The 22897-nt window shown below is 39.3% G+C and overlaps 2 protein-coding genes and 3 pseudogenes across 2 annotated transcripts; 2 read left to right on the plus strand and 3 right to left on the minus strand.

The window, feature by feature from the left end:
- Window positions 1-270: 270 nt before the first annotated feature.
- Window positions 271-2006, minus strand: LOC140931914 (uncharacterized; annotated as a pseudogene).
- A 5886-nt stretch (window positions 2007-7892) lies between these two features.
- Window positions 7893-11029, minus strand: LOC140931915 (uncharacterized; annotated as a pseudogene).
- Window positions 11030-13994: 2965 nt separating this feature from the next.
- LOC140931916 (uncharacterized) lies at window positions 13995-14639 on the plus strand. Its single transcript, XM_073381609.1, has one exon. It carries the CDS (start codon window positions 13995-13997, stop codon window positions 14637-14639), a length of 645 nt encoding a protein of 214 aa, XP_073237710.1.
- A 2824-nt stretch (window positions 14640-17463) lies between these two features.
- On the plus strand, window positions 17464-20643 carry LOC140930678 (uncharacterized; annotated as a pseudogene).
- Window positions 20644-20851: 208 nt separating this feature from the next.
- On the minus strand, window positions 20852-22431 carry LOC140930683 (uncharacterized). Its single transcript, XM_073380397.1, has 2 exons — window positions 22258-22431; window positions 20852-21884 (listed from the first exon to the last, which is right to left on the minus strand). Exons 1-2 carry the CDS (start codon window positions 22429-22431, stop codon window positions 20856-20858), a joined length of 1203 nt encoding a protein of 400 aa, XP_073236498.1. The 3' UTR covers window positions 20852-20855.
- Window positions 22432-22897: the final 466 nt, after the last annotated feature.

Genomic DNA, 22897 nt, shown 5'->3' on the forward strand with positions numbered 1-22897 from the left:
CACTAGACAGCCGCATCCAAGTGCGCATTCAGACTGAACCACAACCACAGAAGCCAGTGAGCACAAGCGTTCCTCCTCAAGCCAGCGAGTTACGAAAAATCATTGCCAAAGCAACAAAATAAACATGTATTTCTCAAGTCAACAGTAATTTATTTCTTCTTACAACAACAATAAAATGTTGCTTGTCATGTACTGAACCATATTGCTGATTGCCTTTGTCGTTATTTGTATTTCAAGGATATCTTTTTATTCTGGGGTTAATGTTAAGTTCTAGGATAACTTAGAAAGTGATCCGAATCTTCGCGCTGCACGGCTCAGCAGAGAGTTGGCTGTCCTTCCCTCTTGAAAACGAAATTCGGGATCTCTGAGAATCGCTTTCCATTGACCGTAGCTGTGTCGCTCAATGCCTGCTTTTAGATAATTGTCTTCTTCAAGGGTGAACATCAAACTCTTTTTTCTTGCCGGGAAATCTGTCACTATAAACGCATTTTCTCGCTTTAGTCTCGGGACACCTGAAAGACGCTTGGGTGGTGTTTCTGTGATCGTTTCTCCCTCGCCGCTGGAGGAAGTATCGGTTTTGCTACCATTTTGATCTTCAGAATTGAAAGCCTCGAGCACACGTCTATTTCTAGCTCTGATCCCTTTTTCCCGTGCAATCGTTCCAAATATTCATGTGCTTTGCTCGCCACCTCACGCGATCGCTGCTTCTGATAGTGAACCCTTGCTACAACAGAGCTATGTTTCTGGTCCTTGGAAATTGTGCTCTGTGCGCTGCTGCTCAGCTGCCTGTAACTCGCGGTCTCCACAATCTGTCGATAGCGAGTCGGGTGAACGTATTTGCCCGTTGCATCGAAGACCAGTTTACTCATTAGCTCTCCCAGCTTGTTGTGCTACCCTCCATTTCTTGTCACCAATACAAAGTCGCAGGTCGGTATGAGTAGGGGGCGAATTTGGTTGATGTAGCCATCCAACACTTGCATGCTCGTCTCAGTCAGGTAAAGAGAATCGAAAACAAATTTTCCAGCCGTTTTGAACATTTTCTGGTCTATAAATCCACCGTTAGTCTTGGCTTTGTTCACCATCTCCACCGTTAAGTACTGATATGTCATGGGGCGCGAACCCTTGACCTTGATAAATAAATAGACGGCCAAAAGTTTGGTAGCAAAAGATAAATCTATTGGCAAAACAGCACCTGGTTTCTCCTTGCATGATTGCAGTACGCTCTTGTAGTGCGGTAAGTAGCGCCCCACGACTTCCAACAGTTCCTCTAGTGTGGCCCAGTGCCCCTTGGCTTCTAAGGCATCGATGTCGAGTTCGCTGGTCTTGCAAGCGTATCATTTTCGAAAGGGTTTTGCGCACCTTTTTTTAAGTAAATTTCTGTTGAGGCCAGCCCTTTCAACACTGATTCGGATGCTCCGTTCACTTTTCGATAATCCACCAATTCTGCAATGGCATCCAAATAGCCTATGATTCCAATCATCCTGCATCGTATCAACAAACTTGAAAAGCAGATTCAGTGAACAGAAACTAAAGTCCACAATGTCAAATGTGAGCTCCTCTTTGTCTTCGCAACAAAACTTGAGAAACTTTAAGCACTTGCTTACGATCTGTCGTGCTTGCTGATCGCTTTTGCAGCCCCCACCACTGCCAGTTAGCCACGGAAAAAAGTTCTTGGCAATGTTGTTTGTAGGATCAAAAGAAGCAATTGCCCTGCTTTTACGCGGTATAATCTTCTGATCACTGGCTTCACAATTGTTGGTTTCATCGACATTTAGCGCATCGATTTGAGCAGTGTCTGGCTTCTAGTCGAAGTAATAGTACCAACTGTGTTTGTTCTTTACGTGTTTTCTACAGCCTCTTTGCGTAGTGAATCCATCGTGCTCACAAATTTGCACTGGGCAGTGAAAAAGACCATCACAGTCATCCTCTTCTAAGTGAAGTCTCTTTGGTTTAGGCGATGCATTTGCTAACTTTGACCAGTTGACATCCTTTCCTCGTTTGTTCATCTTAAGCATTAGCTTGAAATTGATATCTTTCTAAAGTATGCATGCACTTATACTAGCAAAAGGGTCCCCAAGAGATCATCCTATTCGCCAATGAGATATTTGTTAGCCCATCTCTGCCCACACTTGGTCATTCTTGCCCCTTGTCCCATTGTTTTCTTGTCTGTATTTGGTACACAATTAATCAAAAGGAACAAAGACACGATCCTGAACTTGCGTGGGCAAGCCCAAACGAGATTAAGCATGCAGCGGGCAAGTCTCTTACTTAACTTGATTGTTGACGGAAACATGTTTTGATAAATTTGTACAGCAGAGGTGATGGACAGTAGTTTCAGATAGCCTACGACAAATAGGAACTATTGGTCCCTATTCTTTTTTACACTTTGCGCAAAATGGAACGCTAGTTCCTTTGTCAAACATTCGGAACCTGTTCCCATTTATAAGCGGAACATAACACCCATCTTGAGGAACAAAAACCACCTCGGTTAGGAACAATTTCGTTCCTGTTGGGCATGAATAGGAACAATTTGAACCGAAAGAAAACAAGGCGTTCCGAACAGCAGTGGATATGCCAGTAAATAGGAACAATTTGTTCCTTACTGTGTAGAGTGAGAAATTAGATTGGGAACATTTGTTCCCCAATCACTTCGAAAGGAACATGAAGAGAAATCGGAACTGTTGTTCCTGAAAGGATAAAAGAGCAACCAGTTGTTCCTTTTGACTAAAACGAAAAGGAACTTTGTGTTCCAATTTGCTGCTAACGGACCAGATTGTTCCGAAATTTGCCGACCTTTGTTCCTATTGTGCAAATAAAGTTCCTTTATTGTGCGTTCCTAGGTTGTTCCTAAAGCCATTAAAGGAACAAAAAGCAAAAAGGCGCGGAACACTACGTTTTTGAAAAAGAGATGTTTCCTCGTGTCACGTCACTTAAAATCAAACTTTGAAAGTTTCCTCATGTAAAAAACGGCCTGACAATACTGAGGACAAATATGCAATTGAAAACTACAGTGTTTTAACCTGAAATATAGCTATCATTACTTTTGGGGAATGTATATGATCATTTCCCAAAAATTCAGTTCCCTTTTTTTGAAACCTTAAAATAATACTAAGTGCTGCGAAGATCTTTCTAAAACTATATCTCTTAGTAGTTTTATGCAGGAAAAAGCTAAAAAGCACATTCTCAGATCTTTTGCTAAAAACTGCAAATAAATCTGGATGTTTTTCCGTGAAAGCGTTCCTTGTGAAAGGAACGGCAATTGAAAGGAACACTTGTTCCTATACTGTATGAAGAGATGTTAGCCTTAAATTTATATCAGCAAACAAGGGTTTACCCAGGGCGATCTTACTTCATGATACTCCTCATATCGTTCAATGAGAATTTTGAGGGCTAAATCAAAACAAACACATACATCACTCTTCTATTGCTAAAACATATTGGGCAAAATAGAGAAAAAAATCAACTAAATCTGCGAAATCCAGAAAATCCTTCCACTGGAATAATGTGATAATTGACATTGAAGGATACCAGAGTTGTATTCCATAAGAGTGGACAATACGGATTCCTTGGACTTAACAGAAATAAGAATTTTAATGAGGGTATCAAAGAAGAAACTCTACTTTTGGGCTGGATACAACGGATTTCACGGAAAAGACGGATAAGTTACATAGTAACAATCATAATAAAAAAAAATAAAAATAATGATAACATAATGATAATAATAATAATTATTATTATATTAAAATAATAAAATCATAATAACTATTATTATTATTTTTTATTTTTTTTATTTTCATTTTTTTCCGTAAAATCCACCTCTTCTCACGAAAGTCTTTAGCAAAGTCTTATTTAGTATTGAGTTCTCCGTTAATTCCGTAGAAACCATTATTTCCTTCCTCTACACAATCTTTGAATAGGGTAAAACTGGCAGTTCATGTGGATTTCATTAGCTGGAATGCATCACAAAGAAGGTTTTTCTGTCATAGGATTTTGCAGATTTCATGGATTTCACGGAAACAGAATCATGTCGCTAATTTAGGTCAAATAGTCTTCAGTAATAGTTGTCAAGTATCACATTTTTGGATTACATAATAACTGTGTGTGACTAAGGTTGGGCGATGGATAAGGGTGTCAGAATTTGTCTACTGGGAAACTTTCATTGTATAATTAATATTATTCACAGTGAAGTGACATGCTTACTCCTATAAAAGCATGTTACGTTGTTGATGATACATCAGTCTTCGCTTCACGATGAGCAAGCGAAGAGCAAATTTTCCTTGTCACCAACTGAACAGTCAGAAAATTAAAGGAGCTTCTTTGTGCTATTTAAGTCCAATAGTTGTGGACAAATGTAGTGTAGTGAGTTGTAAGTGTACATGCAATATCGATGAAGGCCTACAGAAAGGATGGAACGAGGTTTGCAGGACGCGAGACGCTTGTGACAAGGCGTTGCAAGGTTTGTATTCAAAATGAATTGAAATGTCAATTATGAATCGATTGGTTGAATAAGGAAACCTGATTTCGATATCATTTTTTGCAGGAGTACAAAGTGTGGCCTTTTTGTTTAGTGCTATAGGCACACAAGGGGCCAAAGAAAACGCCGAAGAAAAATTAAAAAAACCTAGAGGATAACGGAGAGGAAAGCAATAGCGAGCATTACACAACTCAACTGTCAAGTTCTTCAAGCCAAAGCTGGATTTCTAGCCACCCTGCTTTGGTGAACAAAAAGCTTCTTCCCCCCATAAATTATTGGATTGCACTGAATACACCAAATGGAGCCCAAGCAAATCCCATTACTATTCACCGCACCTTACTTGAATGTGGCGTTCATGCAATCGCAAACACGGTACGTTTTGCCTTTGTGCATCATAAATTAATTGTTTTTACAAACGCGCGGATCTTTTAAAAACGAGAACAACAACTTTAGGTTATTTGAAAATCAGTGTTTTTATAGCATTTGTCCTAGAGTTTTGTTGTACAAACATTTAAGGTAAAACAACATTTGATAAGCGTTTGTAAGGGTTTCTGTTTTCCTCAGAAGTTAGTGATTATAAGTGTTTTACAGGGAATACTTCTAGGATTGTTCATTTGTAGGATTTTATTTAAGTATAACTGTATCCCTGCTGCAAGCAAAATATGTCTAGCCCCTGCCTAGTCTAAACCATTACTAACAGTCTGCAGAATAGTTAACATACTGTCTTTTTACGGTTAGTCTTTGCAGTATATATCAAAGTAAATTTTTCACAAGATTCTGAATGAAATTATTTTCTCATGCTTGGCTCCTCATCATGTTAAAGTATTTTCTTGTAGCAAAATAAAGCGTTGTATAGCCTTAACTTTGTTTTTGTTATTTCACTCAAGCAAACTTTCTATTTCTTTTTTTTCAAAATAAGGTTCCCTGTCGACAAGGTAAAGAATCTCTTGCGATGAAGGAGCTATTCAAAGTATTAAAGGATCACAACAACAAGTTTATGCAGGACTTAGTAACATCTTCCTACCAGCGGTGTTTTCTGACTGTGGCAGAGGGGTTTTTAAGCGATTCTGAATCAATGGATGTGGAGGAATGTGGAACAGAAAACGGAGTCAGCGTTCGTGTCATCCAATCCTCGTTTAAGTCTATTGTTTCTGAAGCAATAGATAAAATGATGGGAGCGAAGTTAGTGATTGATCGTTATGGCTTGGATGGTAACAGCCAAGAATCCCAAGAAGAAAGAACAAGTGACAGCATCGAAGCGCGACTAGGTGACAAGCTTACAGTCCTCATAAATGAGGAGGCTGGAATACGCCCTTTACAGGGGCACTGTTTATAAAAAGTGTGAAGGTGCCACTTACACCTACTCCTACAAGTGCGATGTGAAGGCGTTTGTGAACATTCTAGCTGCAAATGAGTCATTTAAGGCAAGACTGCTGAGGGACCTGAAAAAGTTATCGATATACTGGCTGACCCTGATTGTGAAGTAATTCCCCCCATTGTTGTCGACTACAACCTCGTAGAGGTAAACGAAGGGAAATGTTAGTCTGTCTCGGAAAGACGGTTCTTGAACAACGCAATTCCAGCAGAGAAAATGGGCCTTATGACTCCCAGGGCTTTCTCTCGTTATGATCCTTCCAAAGTCCCGCAGCCTAAATACTTCCAAGACCTTTTGGAAAACAGCCTGACAGAAAACGAGATTGGTTTGTTTTGCGAAGATTTCTTGAGACTTCTGAATTTCAACCAAATGAAGCACAGAGAGTGCCATGCCTTGTCGGTGAGCCGGATAGCAGAAAGATAAGCCTGTTTTACCCAATACTGGGGCTGATTCACCACAGCAACGTAGCAACTTTAACCAAGCAAAAAGTGTTCAACAAGGCAATGATTGGCAAGAACACTGAGGTGATATTCATTGACAAGGCCACTCCATCGACCCTCGATGTGGACGACGGAAGATACTCACTTGAGGAGGGTACACAACCTGCGATGTCAAGTACAAAACAGCCAAGTCATTTTTCAGTCGATGTCCCATGTTCATGACTGCACAGCAAAAACTTCAATTCGAGGAGGAAGATCAGCCGGCTATGGACTGAAGGCTAAGGTATTACTTCTTCAAAAGCCTGTCAAGTCCGAAAAAGAAGGCTGCCCAGTGGCTGCGCAAGCATCCTATGGAATGTGTTTTGTGGGCTGCATCGAAAGGGAGGGTAGATACAGATGAAGAAGAACGTTCTGATGACGACGACGAAGACACGGAGCGAAACACACCAAACGATGAAGGCGCACTGCTGGAGACTGAGAAAGAGGTTTTAACAAATGTGGAGTTGACCGACCTCTTAGCTGATTTACGCGCAAATCCCCGAGACAAAGAGGACACTGCAGGAGACGATAACAAGGACCAAATCATGGATGCCGATGATGATGATGAAACCACACACGCATTAAAGAACTTGCTTGCACAAACTTTACCAGGGTCTTCGGATAACCGTCACCTCAGCCTCTTACTGGAAAAGGGTTTACAGGAAAACGAAGAGAGGATGTGGCTGGAGATACAACGGCATGAGAGACATCAACAGCGTCTCCAAAGAAAATGTACGTTTGCTACCCCACGATCCAAATGAGCCCCTTCCCACACCGATAAGAAATGATCTGCCCATTCACGAACGGATGACAGCCAGGGCAGGGCGAAAAGAGAAGAAGAGGGTAAGGGAAGCATTCAAGTCACTATGGTTGAGGAATACAGAGAGGGAGTTAAACGAATGCATGGTCATCCTGGAATCAAGTATTGCGCCTGACATGAGAGACTCAATGGATGCCCTGTGTGAAATCTTAGAAGAAAAGCTCAAGGACCACCACAACAACTTAGGAACTCTTGGATGCTGGGAAGCCCTTGTGGGGAGGAAAAAGGTATGCGTGGAGTTCGGATTGTTGAGAAAGGAAGACTAACACATGGTGAAAACCCTCTTCGAAGCACTGCCAGTCCCGAGCTCGAGCCAGAGAGAAGAAATGGAAGAGGTATTAGAGGAAGAAAAACCAAGAACACCGAATTACGTGCCCCAAGACAACCTGGAACAATATAGCACGCAGTTGCTGTGCACCTTCAGCTACGTTACTGGATCTGACGATGACAGGGACAATGACAAAGCAACATTTTTCATGACTCCTGTCCCTAGCAGAGCAATGTCAGTCCGAACCATAACTGCTGAAGCCAGTAAGCGCAAGCGTTCCTCCTCAAGCCAGCGAGTTACGAAAAAGCATTGCCAAAGCAGTAAAATAAACATGTATTTCTCAAGTCAACGGTAATTTATTTCTTCTTACAACAACAATAAAATGTTGCTTGTCATGTACTGAACCATATCGCTGATTGCCTTTATCGTTTTTATATTTCAAGGATATCTTTTTATTCTGGGGTAAATGTAAAGTTCTAGGATAACTTAGAAAGCGATCAGAATCTTCGCACTGCACGGCTCAGCAGTGAGTTGGCTGTCCTTCCCTCTTGAAAATGAAATTCGGTATCCCTGAGAATTGCTTTCCATTGACTGTAGCCGTGTTGCTCAATGCCTGCTTTTAGATAATTGTCTTTTTCAGGGGTGAACATCAAACTCTTTTTTCTCGCCGGGAAATCTGTCACTATAAACGCATTTTCTCGCTTTAGTCTCGGGACACCTGAAAGACGCTTGGGTGGTGTTTCTGTGATCTTTTCTTCCTCGACGTTAGAGGAAGTATCGGTTTTGCTACCATTTTGATCTTCAGATGACGCAGAATTGCCTGAAAGCCTCGAGTGCACGTCTATTTCTAGCTCTGATCCCTTTTTCCCGTGCAATTGTTCCAAATATTCATATGCTATGCTCGCCACCTCACGCGATCACTTCTTCTGATAGTGAACCCTTGTAACAACAGAGCTATGTTTCTGGTCCTTGGAGATTGTGCTCTGTGCGCTGCTGCTCAGCTGCCTGCAACTTGCGGTCTCCACAATCTGTCGATAGCGAGTCGGGTGAACGTATTTGCCCGTTGCATCGACGACCAGTTTACTTATTAGCTCTCCCTGCTTATTGTGCTGCTCTCCATTTCTTGTCACCAATACAAAGTCGCAGGTCGGTCTTAGTAGGGGGCAAATGTGGTTGATGTAGCCATCCAACACTTGCATGCTTGTCTCAGTCAGGTAAAGAGAATCGAAGCCAAATTTTCCAGCCGTTTTGAACATTTTCTGGTCTATAAATCCATCGTTAGTCTTGGCTTTGTTCATCATTTCCATTGTTAAGTACTGATATGTCATGGGGTGTAAGTTCTTGGCCTTGATAAATAAATAGACGGCCAAAAATTTGGTAGCAAAAGATGAATCTATTGGCAAAACAGCACCCGGTTTCTCCTTGCATGATTTCAGCACGCTCTCGTAGTGCGGTAAGTAGCGCCCCACTACTTCCAACAGTTCTTCTAGTGTGGCCCAGTGCCCCTTCGCTTCTAAGGCATCGATGTCCAGCTCGCTGGTCCACTGCAAGCATCATTTTGGAAACGGTTTTGTGCACCTTTTTCAAGTAAATTTCTGTAGAAGCCAGTCCTCTCAACACTGATTCCGATGCTAATCATAAATATATGAAGAAGTCGTTCTTAATTTCCAGGGAGACTCCCGTAGAAAGGGGATACTTGTGGGATTTTCTTTAAAGGAATGACACAATCTGTGGGCCCAATAAAATTATTTCTGCATTGTTACTTGCAAGGGCTGGGAAAGACAATTTCTTTCATGGTCAGACCAGGTTAAATTACTGTTAACAGTAAATTAAAGTGGTCTGAACACATTTCCTCTATCTCAAGTACGACAAGTCAATCCTTGGGGTTGATCGACAGAAATCTTTTGGAACTGCCCCAGGAAAGTACCTATACCACCATAGTCTGACCCAAACTGGAGTACGCAAGTGCCTCGTGGGACCTACACTACAAAAAAGACATTTCAACCTTGGAGAGAGTTCAAGGAAAAGCTGCTTGTTTTTGCCTTCAAAACTTCAACAAAACAGCAAGTGTGACAGACATGTTAGTATCCGATCTGAAATGGGACACATTAGAAAGAAGAAGAAAGAGAAACGGATTAAATGACTCTAATGTACAAAAAACAAACTTAGTCATAACCTAGTAGACATAAACACAGAAGAACACTTAATACCAAACAGTGAAGGGCTACGGGTCTACGGGTCTAATTGTTACATATACATGAGCAGAGGTGAAGCCGAATGGGCTATTGATCCATGGCCCTTACGGGTGAAGGGTCTAATTGTTTAAGTATCACCCAACTAGTCGGAAAGAATAGGCAATATTTACAAAGTTAGCAAAGGCAAGTTGAAGAAATATTTATTTGGGAATAAAACAAAAGAAAAGGTTTATGCTCGATTGCACCAAAATTGCATGAAGTTACATAACTGTCACGATTTTGAAAGCATAGCTTGTGAAAATTCATTCATTCATTCAGATGTGAAGTTGGCGAAAATCCAACCAAAACTGTTCGTAACAAAACATCTCCAAAAAGGAAAAGTGACCCACAATACTGTTACAAACTGCAAGGAAAGCTCAAGTGAACTAGATCAAGTTGGCGATTGATAATTGGGCCACGTTTTCAACAGTTTGTTGAATTTAGTTCATCGTTCATCGCATGTAAATGTTGTTTGCGATGAAAACAGAGCAGCCATGAAAGCTGAAAGACTGTGGCATTCCACAAAACGCGGAGAGGTGGCCAATGTTTTGGCCAATGTTTTTTCAAAACCGGCAAATTTCGCTACTCGATGGCTATTAGTAATAGTCCTCTAGTAGCACAGCCAATTAAAATGCAGGATTTGCATTAGTCCACTAGTTGGGTGATACTAATTTATTTAAGCTTATATTTACAGTTGATGTGATATCGTACAAGATTTTGTCAACTTAATAAATGTAGAGGATGTAGACATACATGATTCTTCCATCATTCTTAGCTCTGTCTTATGATTTGAGAAAGTAACGGGTAACACAAAATATACTGTTTGTTTACATGTCAAAATACAGTCGAGGCAAGTAAATACGGACACAGAGGGGATCATAGAAAGTGTCCTTATTAATGAGGTGTCCGTATTAAGCGGGTTGAATTTAGAGAGAATGTAAGGGCTTTTCCCCCGGGACAATTAAGCAAGCTATCTGCAATAATGAGGCGTCCATATTAAGCAGGTGTCGGTAAAGTGGGGTTCGACTGTGATAAAAGGTGAAGAAGACAGTAAAACATAACAAACCATATTTACTGGGGGATGTAGGTGAAGGGACCCTGGCAGACTGCAGTGCATGATGATCTGGCGAGAGGTCGGTAGAGAGTTGAGCCATGGATGCTGTTGGAAGATCTACACTGACTTGAGGATTTGGAATGCTGCTTGTGCTCTGATTGGAGACATTTGAGGCACAACTGGTATACAACTGGGAGTCAGAGGCTGCCGAAAAACTGTTGGGAGTAGGCTGTGCCAGGGATGCTGGAAACACTGACTGACACCCTCTGTTCAGGGACAGAACAGCTCTCAAAAGATGATGGATCGGGATCACATGACTTGACATCTGAACACCACGTATAAAAATTAAAAAAGGAAACATTATTATTATTATTATCGTTATTATTATTATTATTATTATTGTAAAGCAAACAATATTATAGACTCAAGTCACTTGTTTTTTTGGGAAGACTTTGATGATGGCAGAAACGAGTTGAATTTAGAGAAATTTAGATTCCTTCCACGCTGCTAGTTGTCAGCAAGGCAATGAGGTTTTTACTTTTGTGGGGCTAAACAGTGTAATGACCAGCCAAAGGACCTTCAAAACATTAAAGACATCAAGGTTTTTAAAAAGAGATAATTTTAATTGTATACTTAACAAATAGATTGCGTGACTAAAAATTTTTATTTCTAATTTATTGTTCAATAGTATATTTAATGAATACTTCTAGTTTAGCTTCTTAACTTTTAATTTTATTTCTGTAAATTTTAGCTGTAATTAGTTAATTGTGTCTGAAAAGCCCTGTTAAAGGAGACTCAATAAAACGCTTGTATGTATGTATGTTCCATTATGTATATAATGTGCCCTACCAGTTGTTACCATACTAGCTTTATGGCAACTCCTGAACTTAATGGGCACAGGATGTACAGTTACACATTGTTGGATTGCAATTTTGGAGTCACAAGAGTGCTCAAACTGCAAGCAATGAGCGAAGCAATATACCCGTATACAGCTATTTCAAGAAAGGTTGTCGGAAAAAAACGTGCACGCGACAATCCCAAAAGGTAATATGGGATAAGATCAATACACTGTTCCAAATGACTGCGGCTGTCGAACCTACTTTTGTTGCTTTCGTTTAGCACTCGCAAACATATGTCCATGGCCTCCAGTACCATTCTTTCAAATTTCTTTGAAGAACAGTGCACTCCAAACCACCCACAATACCTTTTGGGATTGTTGCGTGCACTTTTTCCGACAACCTTTCTCGAAATAGCTGTATAGTGAACACCTATTTCAAGCTCTGCACCCAATCCAGAGAGTGCTTAAACTGTATAAATATGTATGTATGTATTACATGGACCTGAAAAGGAGAGCCGCAAATGTCATAAACCTGAAAAAGGTGGGACACTTTCCCTCAAAATAAACATCTACACTACAAAACTGTCCCATAAAATATTGTTGTCAAAGAAGTTTTACAGATGTCATCTCAAGTAACAAATAATAGAAACCCTCCTATGTCCTTTTAAAAAAAAATCATGGACCTAAAATTTAAGAATAATATTGATTTCACCTGCCCACTTTTAAAATTTGTATAACATAGTTAAGGCACTAAGTGTCAATGATGGTGGACCTGCTGAAAAATAATGTAGCCATTAACTGTAACTATCAGACAAACTGTAATAATTTATTACCCTCCATAAACTTGCGAAACAGTTTTAGGGCCATCTCCCCGTGTTGTGGTGACTTCTTGTCCTTTTTGCTACCAATAAAGGCAACTCCAGGTCCTTGTGTTCCATAAAATGTAACCGTATCCCCACTCCCATGTTTATGATAAATCATTATCACAACTTCACAGTTATGGTTTGCATGAAGGGTATCAACCTATGAAGTGCAAGTGAGAAGTTTTCACACAGAAAACATAACCATAAATATTTATTGTTACCTAAGCAAGATAATGTTGTCATTACCTTAGTAATTATGTGGTAGCATGATAAATTATTCGAATAAATAAATTTACTAATGATAGTTGGCTATGAACACCAGGGTTTTTATATGCCACTAACATGCATAAGTGTTAACAATGCCAAAATCTTCATCACAAAAAAAGAACATACCAAGAGAACAATTTTAAACCTTCACCCCAAAACTCCAAGCGTTGTTACTTTCAAATCCAGAATTGCATTTGCATCTAATAATTGACCTGAGTAACCTCAAGGCCAGGGACTTAAAATTAAAGAGAAGTGAATGCATGGTCAAGTTCTAGATCAGGCTCTAACTAGCTGCCAATCAACCTAACACTAAAAGGTAATTAAGACATTATGCATTAATATTTTAATAATCCCAATCTCTGTTCATAAACCCTTTTATGTATGGAATGGAATGTGATACTTGAACTTATTATATATAAAACATGCCCTTTCTCACACACCACTGGTAGCCATACCAAGCCAACCGCTGCTCGCTACACCCAGCCAGTGGAAAATTACTCTTATTAGTAGTTTTGGTTTTGCCTGTTTGGTCTTTAATGGTTATGATGATGATTCTGCGTCAAAACCTGTGATAGCACATAGTTAGTAGAGGGGACTGGTTATGAAAGTCGGCAAGCTTCAAAGAGCGATCTCTTTGTTATGATTTTTGCATTGTCACGTGATCGCGAAAGTGCACACAAAATCCACTGTGGCGTCCATGGATCGAGTACTCTCGTTGTTATTAGTGCGCTATTCGTTAGTTTTCTCCGGGTGTTTAAGCACTATATACTTATTATTTTGCAAGAAATATATATTTATGTTATGCCGGGGGTCAACTGTTCCGTCTTTGGCTGTGGTTCGTGTAGAAGGACTAAGGAAATGGGTATTTGGAAGCTACCTTTAGCAAAGAACAAAGCACATGGAAAATGGCGAGACGAATGGCTTGGCGAGATAAAAAAGACCAGAGAAATGGATCAGAATTTCAGGGAACAGTTAAAGAATGACAGAATTTATACTTGTGAGAGGCATTTTGCGCCTGAAGATATCAAAATATGTAAGTATACTTATTCCTTTGATTGTGTGTTTTTTATTTGTGTTTTTCGCATATTTCTTGACGGCTCTTGACCGGTGCTTTGATCTGCTGTCTGAAGTTCTTTCTGAAAGCGGACATAGTTTTTGTTTAACTATTTCGAAATGTGACAATTTTAACCTTTCTCTCATAGTTCACTAAGAGAAAATGACCAATGATTGCGCATGTGTGCGTAGCAGGCAAGACGCTTATTTCGAAGCTCTTCACTCTTGATTAGTTTTTGAGACTCAAATTTGCTGAAACCTTGACCAAAATGGTAAAAGACACAGTCCAATCATTGAAACTGGAAAATGACAAGTTAAAAGATAAGATTCAAGAAATTTGTGCTGAATTACGCAACCTACGAGACGAAGTTAAAGCTGAACGAAATGGCGGCCATGCCAGTTCATTTGAAGGCACCGATGAGGGAAACACTACGGCAACTCCGAACAGCATCCAAGAAGACTTTAAGAAATATGTTAACGACAGGATGTCTCTTATTGAAAAATCTTTGGAACGCTTGTCATCTCAAGCAGATAAAATATCATCTTCATTGGATCAAGCACTGGAATATTCGTATTCATACAACATCAAGCTTGTGGGCGTTCCTGAAGTTAAGCAACGAGAAAGCGCCGGAGATACGCTGGAACTTTGCATGAGAATCTTCAACAAAATTGGAGCTGAAATTCATCCTTATGACCTTGACATTGCCCATCGAGTGCCATCTCGTAACACGTCTGATGGTCGACCAAAACCAATTATTTGTAAATTTACTCGGCGTATCGCCCGTGAAAGTGTTATGGCAGCCCGTAGAGAAGTAAACAGGATCATTCCTGCTGATATTGGTCTCCGAGAAAGCTCATCTTTAGAACATGCTGCTATCTACGATCACCTCTCCCCACGACTGCAGAGTTTATGATCTGACGCCAAGAAAATAAAGGAAAGATTTCTCTTCTCATTTTGTTGGGCCAAGAACTCAACCATCTGGCTGCGGAAAAATGAAACCTCTCGTCTGATCGCCATTAAAAATTCAACCGACTTGTCCAGTCTCACAGCTCGCCTAGGATCTTCTGGTGATGTTACTACTCCATAAGAACATTAACAAACAATCTACTAAGGTAAATAAAACACTCCTAAGCGAGCTTCCATATTTCAATTACAGCGATCTAATTTACGCACATGGCCAATTTAATAATTCTCTTAGTTCCTCTCTTCCTACCAAAAAATATCTTGATTGTCTCCCAAGTTATTACGACCTTGATTTATTTACTCTGAATACATTTTTAGATAGAAGCTCCGACTCCAACACTTATTACTCTACTACAAGATGTAAATACTTCTCTCCACATAGTTTTTGTGATCAAAAAAGTAAGTTTGCTACTAATCCCTATCCAGATTCTAATATTTCGTTTATGCACACAAATATCCGCAGCCTAAAACGTAATTTAGAAAATTTTCAATCTCATTTATTAGACGAACTAGATTTTCATTTTAATATCATAGGCGTAACAGAAACAAGAATAAACAGCTCAACTGAGAACTTAGATTTTAATCCTTCGATTTTGCATTATAATTTTGAATACCTGCCAACGCCTCTTTCAGCTGGAGGTGTAGGCATGTATATTGATGAGCGATTTCAATATCAAACAATAGAGAGGTGTTCTAATGAAGCCTTCCAGGCACTTTTTATTGAATTACATCTTCCCAAAAGTGCAAACATAATATGTGGAGTATTGTATAGGCAGCATAATTCCCCTGAGCGTTTTCAGGAATATTTTGACTCGACAATGGAAAAGCTTAGCACCACTGGAAAAAAGATTATTCTTATGGGTGACTTTAATATAAATCTTCTCCATGTTCATACAAGTACTCACGCCCAAAATTTTATGCTATCTTTGCAAAGCCTGAACCTGACTCCAACAATCGACAAACCAACAAGAGTTCACAACAACTCTTACTCATGAATTGATAACATCTTTATTAACAGTCTAGAATATAGTATCTGTAGTGGAAACATAGTCTCGGATCTAACAGACCACTTTTCTCAATTTTGTATACTAAACTTTTCTACTAATCGAGATCTTTGTGATCAATTGAAATCTAGGCGGTTAACTCGTGACTTCTCAAACTACTCAGAAACAAAGTTCCTAAGTGAGCTATCTGAAATTGACTTAATGGGTACAATTTGTAATAAGACAGACATAAACAAATCATTCTCTACATTTCACAATAAACTGAACAAGCTCCTCAATAAGCACGCCCCATTAAAGCCAATTTCAAAACGCAGCCTAAGAAAACAACAAAAACCCTGGATAACAAAAGGCATCAGAAGATCAATTAAGATCAAGAATTCACTCTATTATTCTGGTGACAGTAAAACCTACAAAATTTATCGTAACAAAATACTGATGCTCACACGAATAAGTAAAAGGAATTTTTTCCACAACTATTTCGAAGATAACCTAAGTAACATTAAAAAGACTTGGAAAGTTATAAACAATCTTTTAGGTCGCAAACGTAAAGCTATCAAACATATCACCTCGCTTAAACGCCTGGGATCTGATCAAATTTCATACGATTCCTCTGACCTTCATGACATTATGAATGAGTATTTTTCCTCAATTGGTCATAACCTAGCTTCCAAAATGCCAAACCCGTAGAAGGAATTTATTGATTAACTTCCACAATCACGTAATGCTGATTCTTTCTTTTTCAATCCAGTAACACAAACTGAAATTGAGTCCGAAATTATGAACACGCCATTAAACAAGGCTCATGGATTGTATTCTTTCCCCACTCGCGTCTTGCGATCAGCTAGACATATTCTTAGCCACCCCCTATCTGTACTAATCAACAAGTCGGTTGAACATGGAATATATCCCACTAAATTAAAGCTTGCTAAAGTAATCCCAATCCACAAAGCCAATGACGAATCTGACCCATCCAACTACAGACCCATATCACTACTTTCAGTCTTCAACCGAATCTTCGAAAAAATGATGTACATTCGCTTGAAATCATTTCTTGAAAAGTTCAGTATTCTCTATGATTCACAGTATGGATTTCGTGAAAAGCGGTCCACTGAACATGCTATCTTGGAAATCACCAATCAGATTCAAACTAATATGAATAGAAAGCTGTACACCTGCGGTATACTTATTGATTTACAAAAAGCTTTTGACACAGTCGACCACTCAATACTTTTAAAGAAACTTGAACATTATGGTATACGCGGGATTGTGAATGACTGGTTTACTTCCTACCTTACTAGTCGCAAGCAAATAACTGAATTTGGTCCCTCAAATACATCTAAGAAAGCGACAGTATTATCTGGGGTTCCCCAAGGATCAGTCCTAGGGCCTCTGCTCTTTCTTGTTTATATAAATGATATTTGTAACAGTTGTAACCGAATGAAGTTTTACCTATTCGCAGACGATACGAATCTTTTATATTCAGATAAAAACCTAAAATCCTTGGAATCTACGGTAAACGATGAGCTCTGTAAGCTTTACGTTATTTTTCGACCAAGACAAAAAAATGTCAAATACGAAGTTAATTTAAAAATATTCAACCATCATACCAACTCTTACACATCTTTGGAACGTAAAAGTTATGTTAAATATCTAGGCGTGCTTATTGATGAGAACCTTTGGTTCATATTTACCAGAGGATCATCCTATATACCTCCAGTATCGTCGAGCAGTGCAAAATGTTACTGTGCCCAACTTAAGGAACTGGAGGGGTACAGATTGTGTGATGGAGTTTCAACTTTGGAACTTAGTGGCAAAATGTTTCATCATGTCATACCAGTAATTCATGATTCACTTGGGGAAGAAGAAGAGGAGCAGCAGTTCCCACATAAGGGATTTTGGAGAGCCAAAGGGTGTCTGCTGTTGTACCAGCAAGTTGATATCTGCAATGAATGTGATGAATTTGTAAGCTCTGTCGAAAATGCAAGGAAAGGAAAAAAAAGTCGATCAGCAAAACCTGCACATGTTAAAGCACCTGTTTCCAAAACACACCCAGAGCGCATAAAGTTAACTTTACAGGGGCAAAGACTGAGGTGTGCCGAGCTTGAACGGCAGTTGACTGACATGCAGGCAGAATTGAAAAAGTCCAATATTGAAATAGATCATGAACTTAGTGATGACTTCAGTAGAATTCTTGGTTCAGCCCAAAACATCACTTCATTTATGAGTCTATTTTGGCAGGAGCAAAAAAAGCTGTTCTCAAAAAGCAGCACAGGAGTACGTTTTCATCCCATGATAATTCGTTTTTGTCTCCCTTTGGCAGCTAAATCTCCTTGTTATGAGGAACTCAGAAATAGCGGAGTGTTGGTGCTTCCAAGTCAAAGACGACTAAAAGACTACCGCAATGCCATAAAACCAGAAAGGGGTTTTCAGAGAGGAGTAATAGATGTTCTTAAGGAAGAGACGAAAAGTTACTTTGATGTGCAGCGTTATGTCATTCTTTTGTTTGATGAAACGAAAGTGATGGCAAACCTTGTACTAGACAAGACGACTGGAGAGCTGATTGGCTTCACAGATCTGGGTGACCCTGATTTGAACTTTGCGGTGATAGAGAAAGTAGACATGATTGCAACACATGCTCTCGCATTTCTAGTACGTGGAGTGTGCACTGAACTCAAGTTTGGGTTAGCTCACTTTGCTACTACAGGCATCACTGCAGCTCAGCTGATGCCTCTATTCTGGGAGGCGGTGTGTATTTTAGAGACTACTTGCAACTTGTGGGTCATTGCGGCCACTTCTGATGGGGCTTCCCCAAACAGGATATTTTATCATCTCCACAAGCCACTGGATGGGGATGCTGTAAGTGACGTTTGCTTCCGCACAGCTAACTTGTATACAGTGCATCGCTACATATACTTTTTTTCTGATGCAACCACACCTTGTCAAGACCACAAGGAACTGCCTAAAGAGCTAGGGGTCTGGATCATGTACAAGGTGCATGTGGAATGATGGACAGTATATTCTGTGGCAACATATCACAGAGATCTTCTACCAAGACATGGATAGTGGACTCAAATTACTTCCAAAATTGACGTATGAGCATGTGAACCTGAATGCCTATTCAGTAATGCGGCTGAATCTTGCTGCACAAGTGCTGAGTGCATCCGTAGCAGCCATGCTTAAGGCATTTGGCCCCCCTGAGACAGCAGCTACAGCGAAACTCTGTGAAATGGTAGACAGCTTCTTCGATTGCCTGAATGTTCGAAGCAGGACAGAGCATGTGAGAAAGCACAAGCCATACCTTTCTCCCTACACATCAGTTAATGATAGAAGGCATGTCTTATAAATTTTAAGAATTAGAAATGTTTGTTTAGCACAGACAAACGGTTTTAAAATGCATCATTTGTTTAAAATGTTTTTAGTGAACCACAAAAGCATGACAATCATTTTTATTATCTAGTGATCACCAACAAGGCAAATATTGTTTATAGTTTCGACTGATTTCTTTTCTTGAGTTAAATAGTTGCAAATGCAAGATAAACCATTCAAGGGATTTGAAACATAGAATTCTGTACTTGAGAACAATTTACTAATAACAGTGACTGGATACCACTAATAGCACCAACTACAGTCTCAGTCAAAATGGTTGGGATACTTTGGGGTCTCCTTGTCCCCTCAATGTTGGTGTGCAAGATTTGGTGACCGAACCGCGATAAACAACTTTAAGAGGGACGGGGTGAGCACGAGAAGGGAAAAAACAGCGTTTGGCTAAAGTGTCCCAACTATTTTTGTCTGAGACTGTAGTACTATTTACTAGCAACATGAAATTTAACAGGGTGTGGTCTTTTGGTTTGTGTACTTTTATCCCCTTGTGCTTCACAGTTTGTGAGTTGATTTCCCTGTTTTCCAATGAAAATATTTCCACTGTTCTTTCATTTTTCCTTTCACACAGATTTCAATTTTTGATGGACTTCTTGGACTACCTCAGACTGTGGAAAGAAAGCACTGAGAACAGACCAGGAAATTTCACCCAAAATGCACGAGCCCGCATGTTTCTTTCCTGGCAGACATATGAAGGCTTCAAACTAACACTTTTCTCAGCCATTGAAGCTACCAAGTTCTTACTTCAAGAAGGAATGGAGTATGTGCTGACAGAGCGTTCCTGTCAAGACCCACTGGAGGAATACTTTGGAAAGCAGCGTTAACTGCGAAGGCGAAGTGACAATCCAGATATTGATACATTTGGTTACAATAGTAACGCCATAAGAATTCAAAGGTCAATTTCATGTCAAAGTGGAAACACAAGAGGTAGATAGGAGAAAGAAAGAGCACGGGAACAGGTTACTGATGCCAAATTACCTTGCAGAAAAAAGCCCAAACTAAATTAAAACTCCAGTCATATTTACGGCTGTCACTAAAATGTCAAGTTACATTAAATATTAGTGGGCAGGGAAAGAAAGTTTTTTGATTTTATTTTCCCAGTTATTTCCAGAGTTTTCAAGATCTTACTCAGAAAAAATCCCTTTGCAGTTCAAATAAATCTCGAAATTTTGGGTGGTTGGTTATTGGAAGTTAGACTCTGACTGCGTTAAGAAAAAAAATTATTCAAGGAAAATAAACAAAAGGCAATTGTAACCACATTAAATTTGTGGATATCGCCTGGTTACTTTTTCATTATTATTCTATATTGCATGATACTACATGTAAAAGAAACTTTATAAAAGTCACGAGAATGGAAATTTGCCATTCAAAATATCATTTGAAAACTGAAAGAAATCTTCAAGACTTGCTGTATGTTAGTTTATGCATTTACTTTTGTTAAAGGTTTCTTATAGATGATAATGTATATACCATCATCCCATTAAATTTATCATGAAGGACAAAAAAAGTTTTTTATGACTTTAATTCGAACAGTAATAACCAAGTATTTTATGAAATAACATGAATTTTTTTCAGATTCCAGAACTCTAAACCTATCATGCATGGTACCCTAATACTCTTTAAGGTACCTGCTATAAATAAAAATTAAAATTGAAAAATTGTTTTTTATACTGTATGTGAACTACTTTCAGATGAAAATGTTCTTGATGAATGATAAATATATTATTACAAAATTTTCATGTATCATATAACTAGTTTCACCTTGAATAATAAAATGTTTTACATTACTCAGGCCTTGCTTGTTCTTGGTCATGAGTTCTCATGATTTCCTTTCGGAGAGCTTTAGCCTTTGTTTGCTTTGCATTCACTTTGAAGTGCTGAATAATGTCCTTAGCACATGAAAATGAGCGCACCCTTATATACAAGCTTACAATAGCATGCAGCACATTTTTGCTCACTTCACCTTCTGGGATCAGCTCTGCATCTGAAACCATATGTTGAAAGCTTGACAATACCTCACTGTCAGTTACTGATTTGAGAGTTATGCCAGCAATATCCACTTTTTTCAGGCAGTTTCCCGAAGTGAAATGCCTAAATTGATGCTCTGTTTTAAGGAAAATGTTCTGTGCATACTTGGTAATGTTCCACAAGCCACCACGGCTTAAACTTGACACCAGTTTTTGACTCTGACACCCATGCTCTAGTTTACCAGCTTTCAAGATTGCCATTGCCTGTTGGTTCTCTGTTTTGTTATTTCTTGTATACTTTTTATGCAAGTTATGCGAGACATATCCACCAACATACTGCAGACCAGCTTGTTGTTTTTCTGACAGCACAGTTTGGGCTGAAGGTGGGTTATTGTGGGAAGAAGACTTAATGCCCTTGCAGTAGGAGAGAATAAAATCAGCGACCTTGGTTGTGAGCAGTGTTGCAGCATTACGAGACAGTCCTTTGAAAAACATTGGAGACTTCAATGGTATTTGAGCATAATAGTTGCCATAGAATTTCTCGGCATTCCCATTTTTTGAATAGCCTTCAAATAATGCCTTCATTACAGAGAATTCTTGTGTTCCTTCTTCAAGCACTGCATACTCATACTGCTTTAACTCCTCCCTTAGTTCTTCAGCAAACACTTCTCTTTGATAAATGTTCTTTAAAGCATTGCGTACAATCTCAGCTAGAATGCTTGGAGTCAAAGTCAAACGATGCTCGTTCGGATTTGGACTGTGCTTTGCAGCTCGGTGCCTTTGATATCCTCCTCTTGTTTTATCCTTTTTCCTACAGTCACTGCACACGATCTCGCTTGATTGGACCTACGAAAAAAAATAGTTCTATCATATTACAGTCTGCCTCTACTAAATATGATCAAATGTTAAGATTCTTGCCGTCTTTCGAAGGTATTTGTGTCATGTCGAGTTTGTTGTCAGGTTGCAATCGCATTCTCTGTAAACTCTTCTCAACAAAGCAAACCCCAGGCAATTTTTAGCATCTGAGGCACTTCTGCCAAATAAACTAAATACAGTTTTATAAATTTTCTAGAATATAGCTTGGGAATTATCATCTGAAAACGTCTGGAAATTCTTTGTTTACTGTTGTTTGCTCGCGTGACAGTACAGTCGCGTGTGGCTCCGCAAATCCCTTCGAATAGACTAAGTAAGTGTAAATTTTTACATATTTTGCACTTACTTCACTGGCAGCAGTTGAAAATTGTTCCTGTAGCACCTCATCTTCATCAAGGATGTCTAAAATCGCCTCAAAGTCATCGCCAAACAAAAAAAGATTGTCTCCACCATCCACCATCTTTGAAAGTTTGTTTGGGTTTGTGCACCGTCGCGGTGACGTGACAAGTACTTTCAACATCAGCGACGGCTCTTTTGTCTCCCTCTTTGAAGCTCGCCGACTTTCATAACCAGTCCCCTCTACTAACTATGGATAGCAATACTTAATTAAGCTGTACAATGCACTTTAAAAATGTTTGGCAGAGAAATTATAAACTAACATACACGGTTTTCCTTGAGATGACGCTGTTGTGTAATGTTGGTTTTCTTCTCCTTTAGTTTTACCAAATCCTTCTTTCGACATTTTTCAAAGGTGGAATTGCACTCCCGACATGTCTTTAGAGCCATGTGTTGATCTGCACCACAGTCATAGCACCTCTGTTGTAAAAAAACTAAAAATAGAATAAATATGTATATTATTCTGGTGAGATATATCACCATGACCAATGAGAGCACAAAGCAATCAAGCAGCAAGAATAAAAAAACCCAACTAATTATCACTGCAACCTGCAATGCAGTAATTTTATTAACAAATTTGTGACTAAATA

Source organism: Porites lutea, chromosome 3 (genome assembly GCF_958299795.1).
Source record: "Porites lutea chromosome 3, jaPorLute2.1, whole genome shotgun sequence".
In the NCBI taxonomy this organism is placed as follows: domain Eukaryota; kingdom Metazoa; phylum Cnidaria; class Anthozoa; order Scleractinia; family Poritidae; genus Porites; species Porites lutea.

Excerpts from the sequence above, each read along its gene's own strand:
- LOC140931916 (XM_073381609.1), top strand. The coding sequence starts at position 13,995 with ATGGTAAAAGACACAGTCCAATCATTGAAACTGGAAAATGACAAGTTA.
- LOC140930683 (XM_073380397.1), bottom strand. The coding sequence starts at position 22,431 with ATGTTGAAAGTACTTGTCACGTCACCGCGACGGTGCACAAACCCAAAC. Across the intron at positions 21,885-22,257 it reads TTTCAACTGCTGCCAGTGAA|GTCCAATCAAGCGAGATCGT; the intron begins GTAAGTGCAAAA and ends TTTTTTTCGTAG.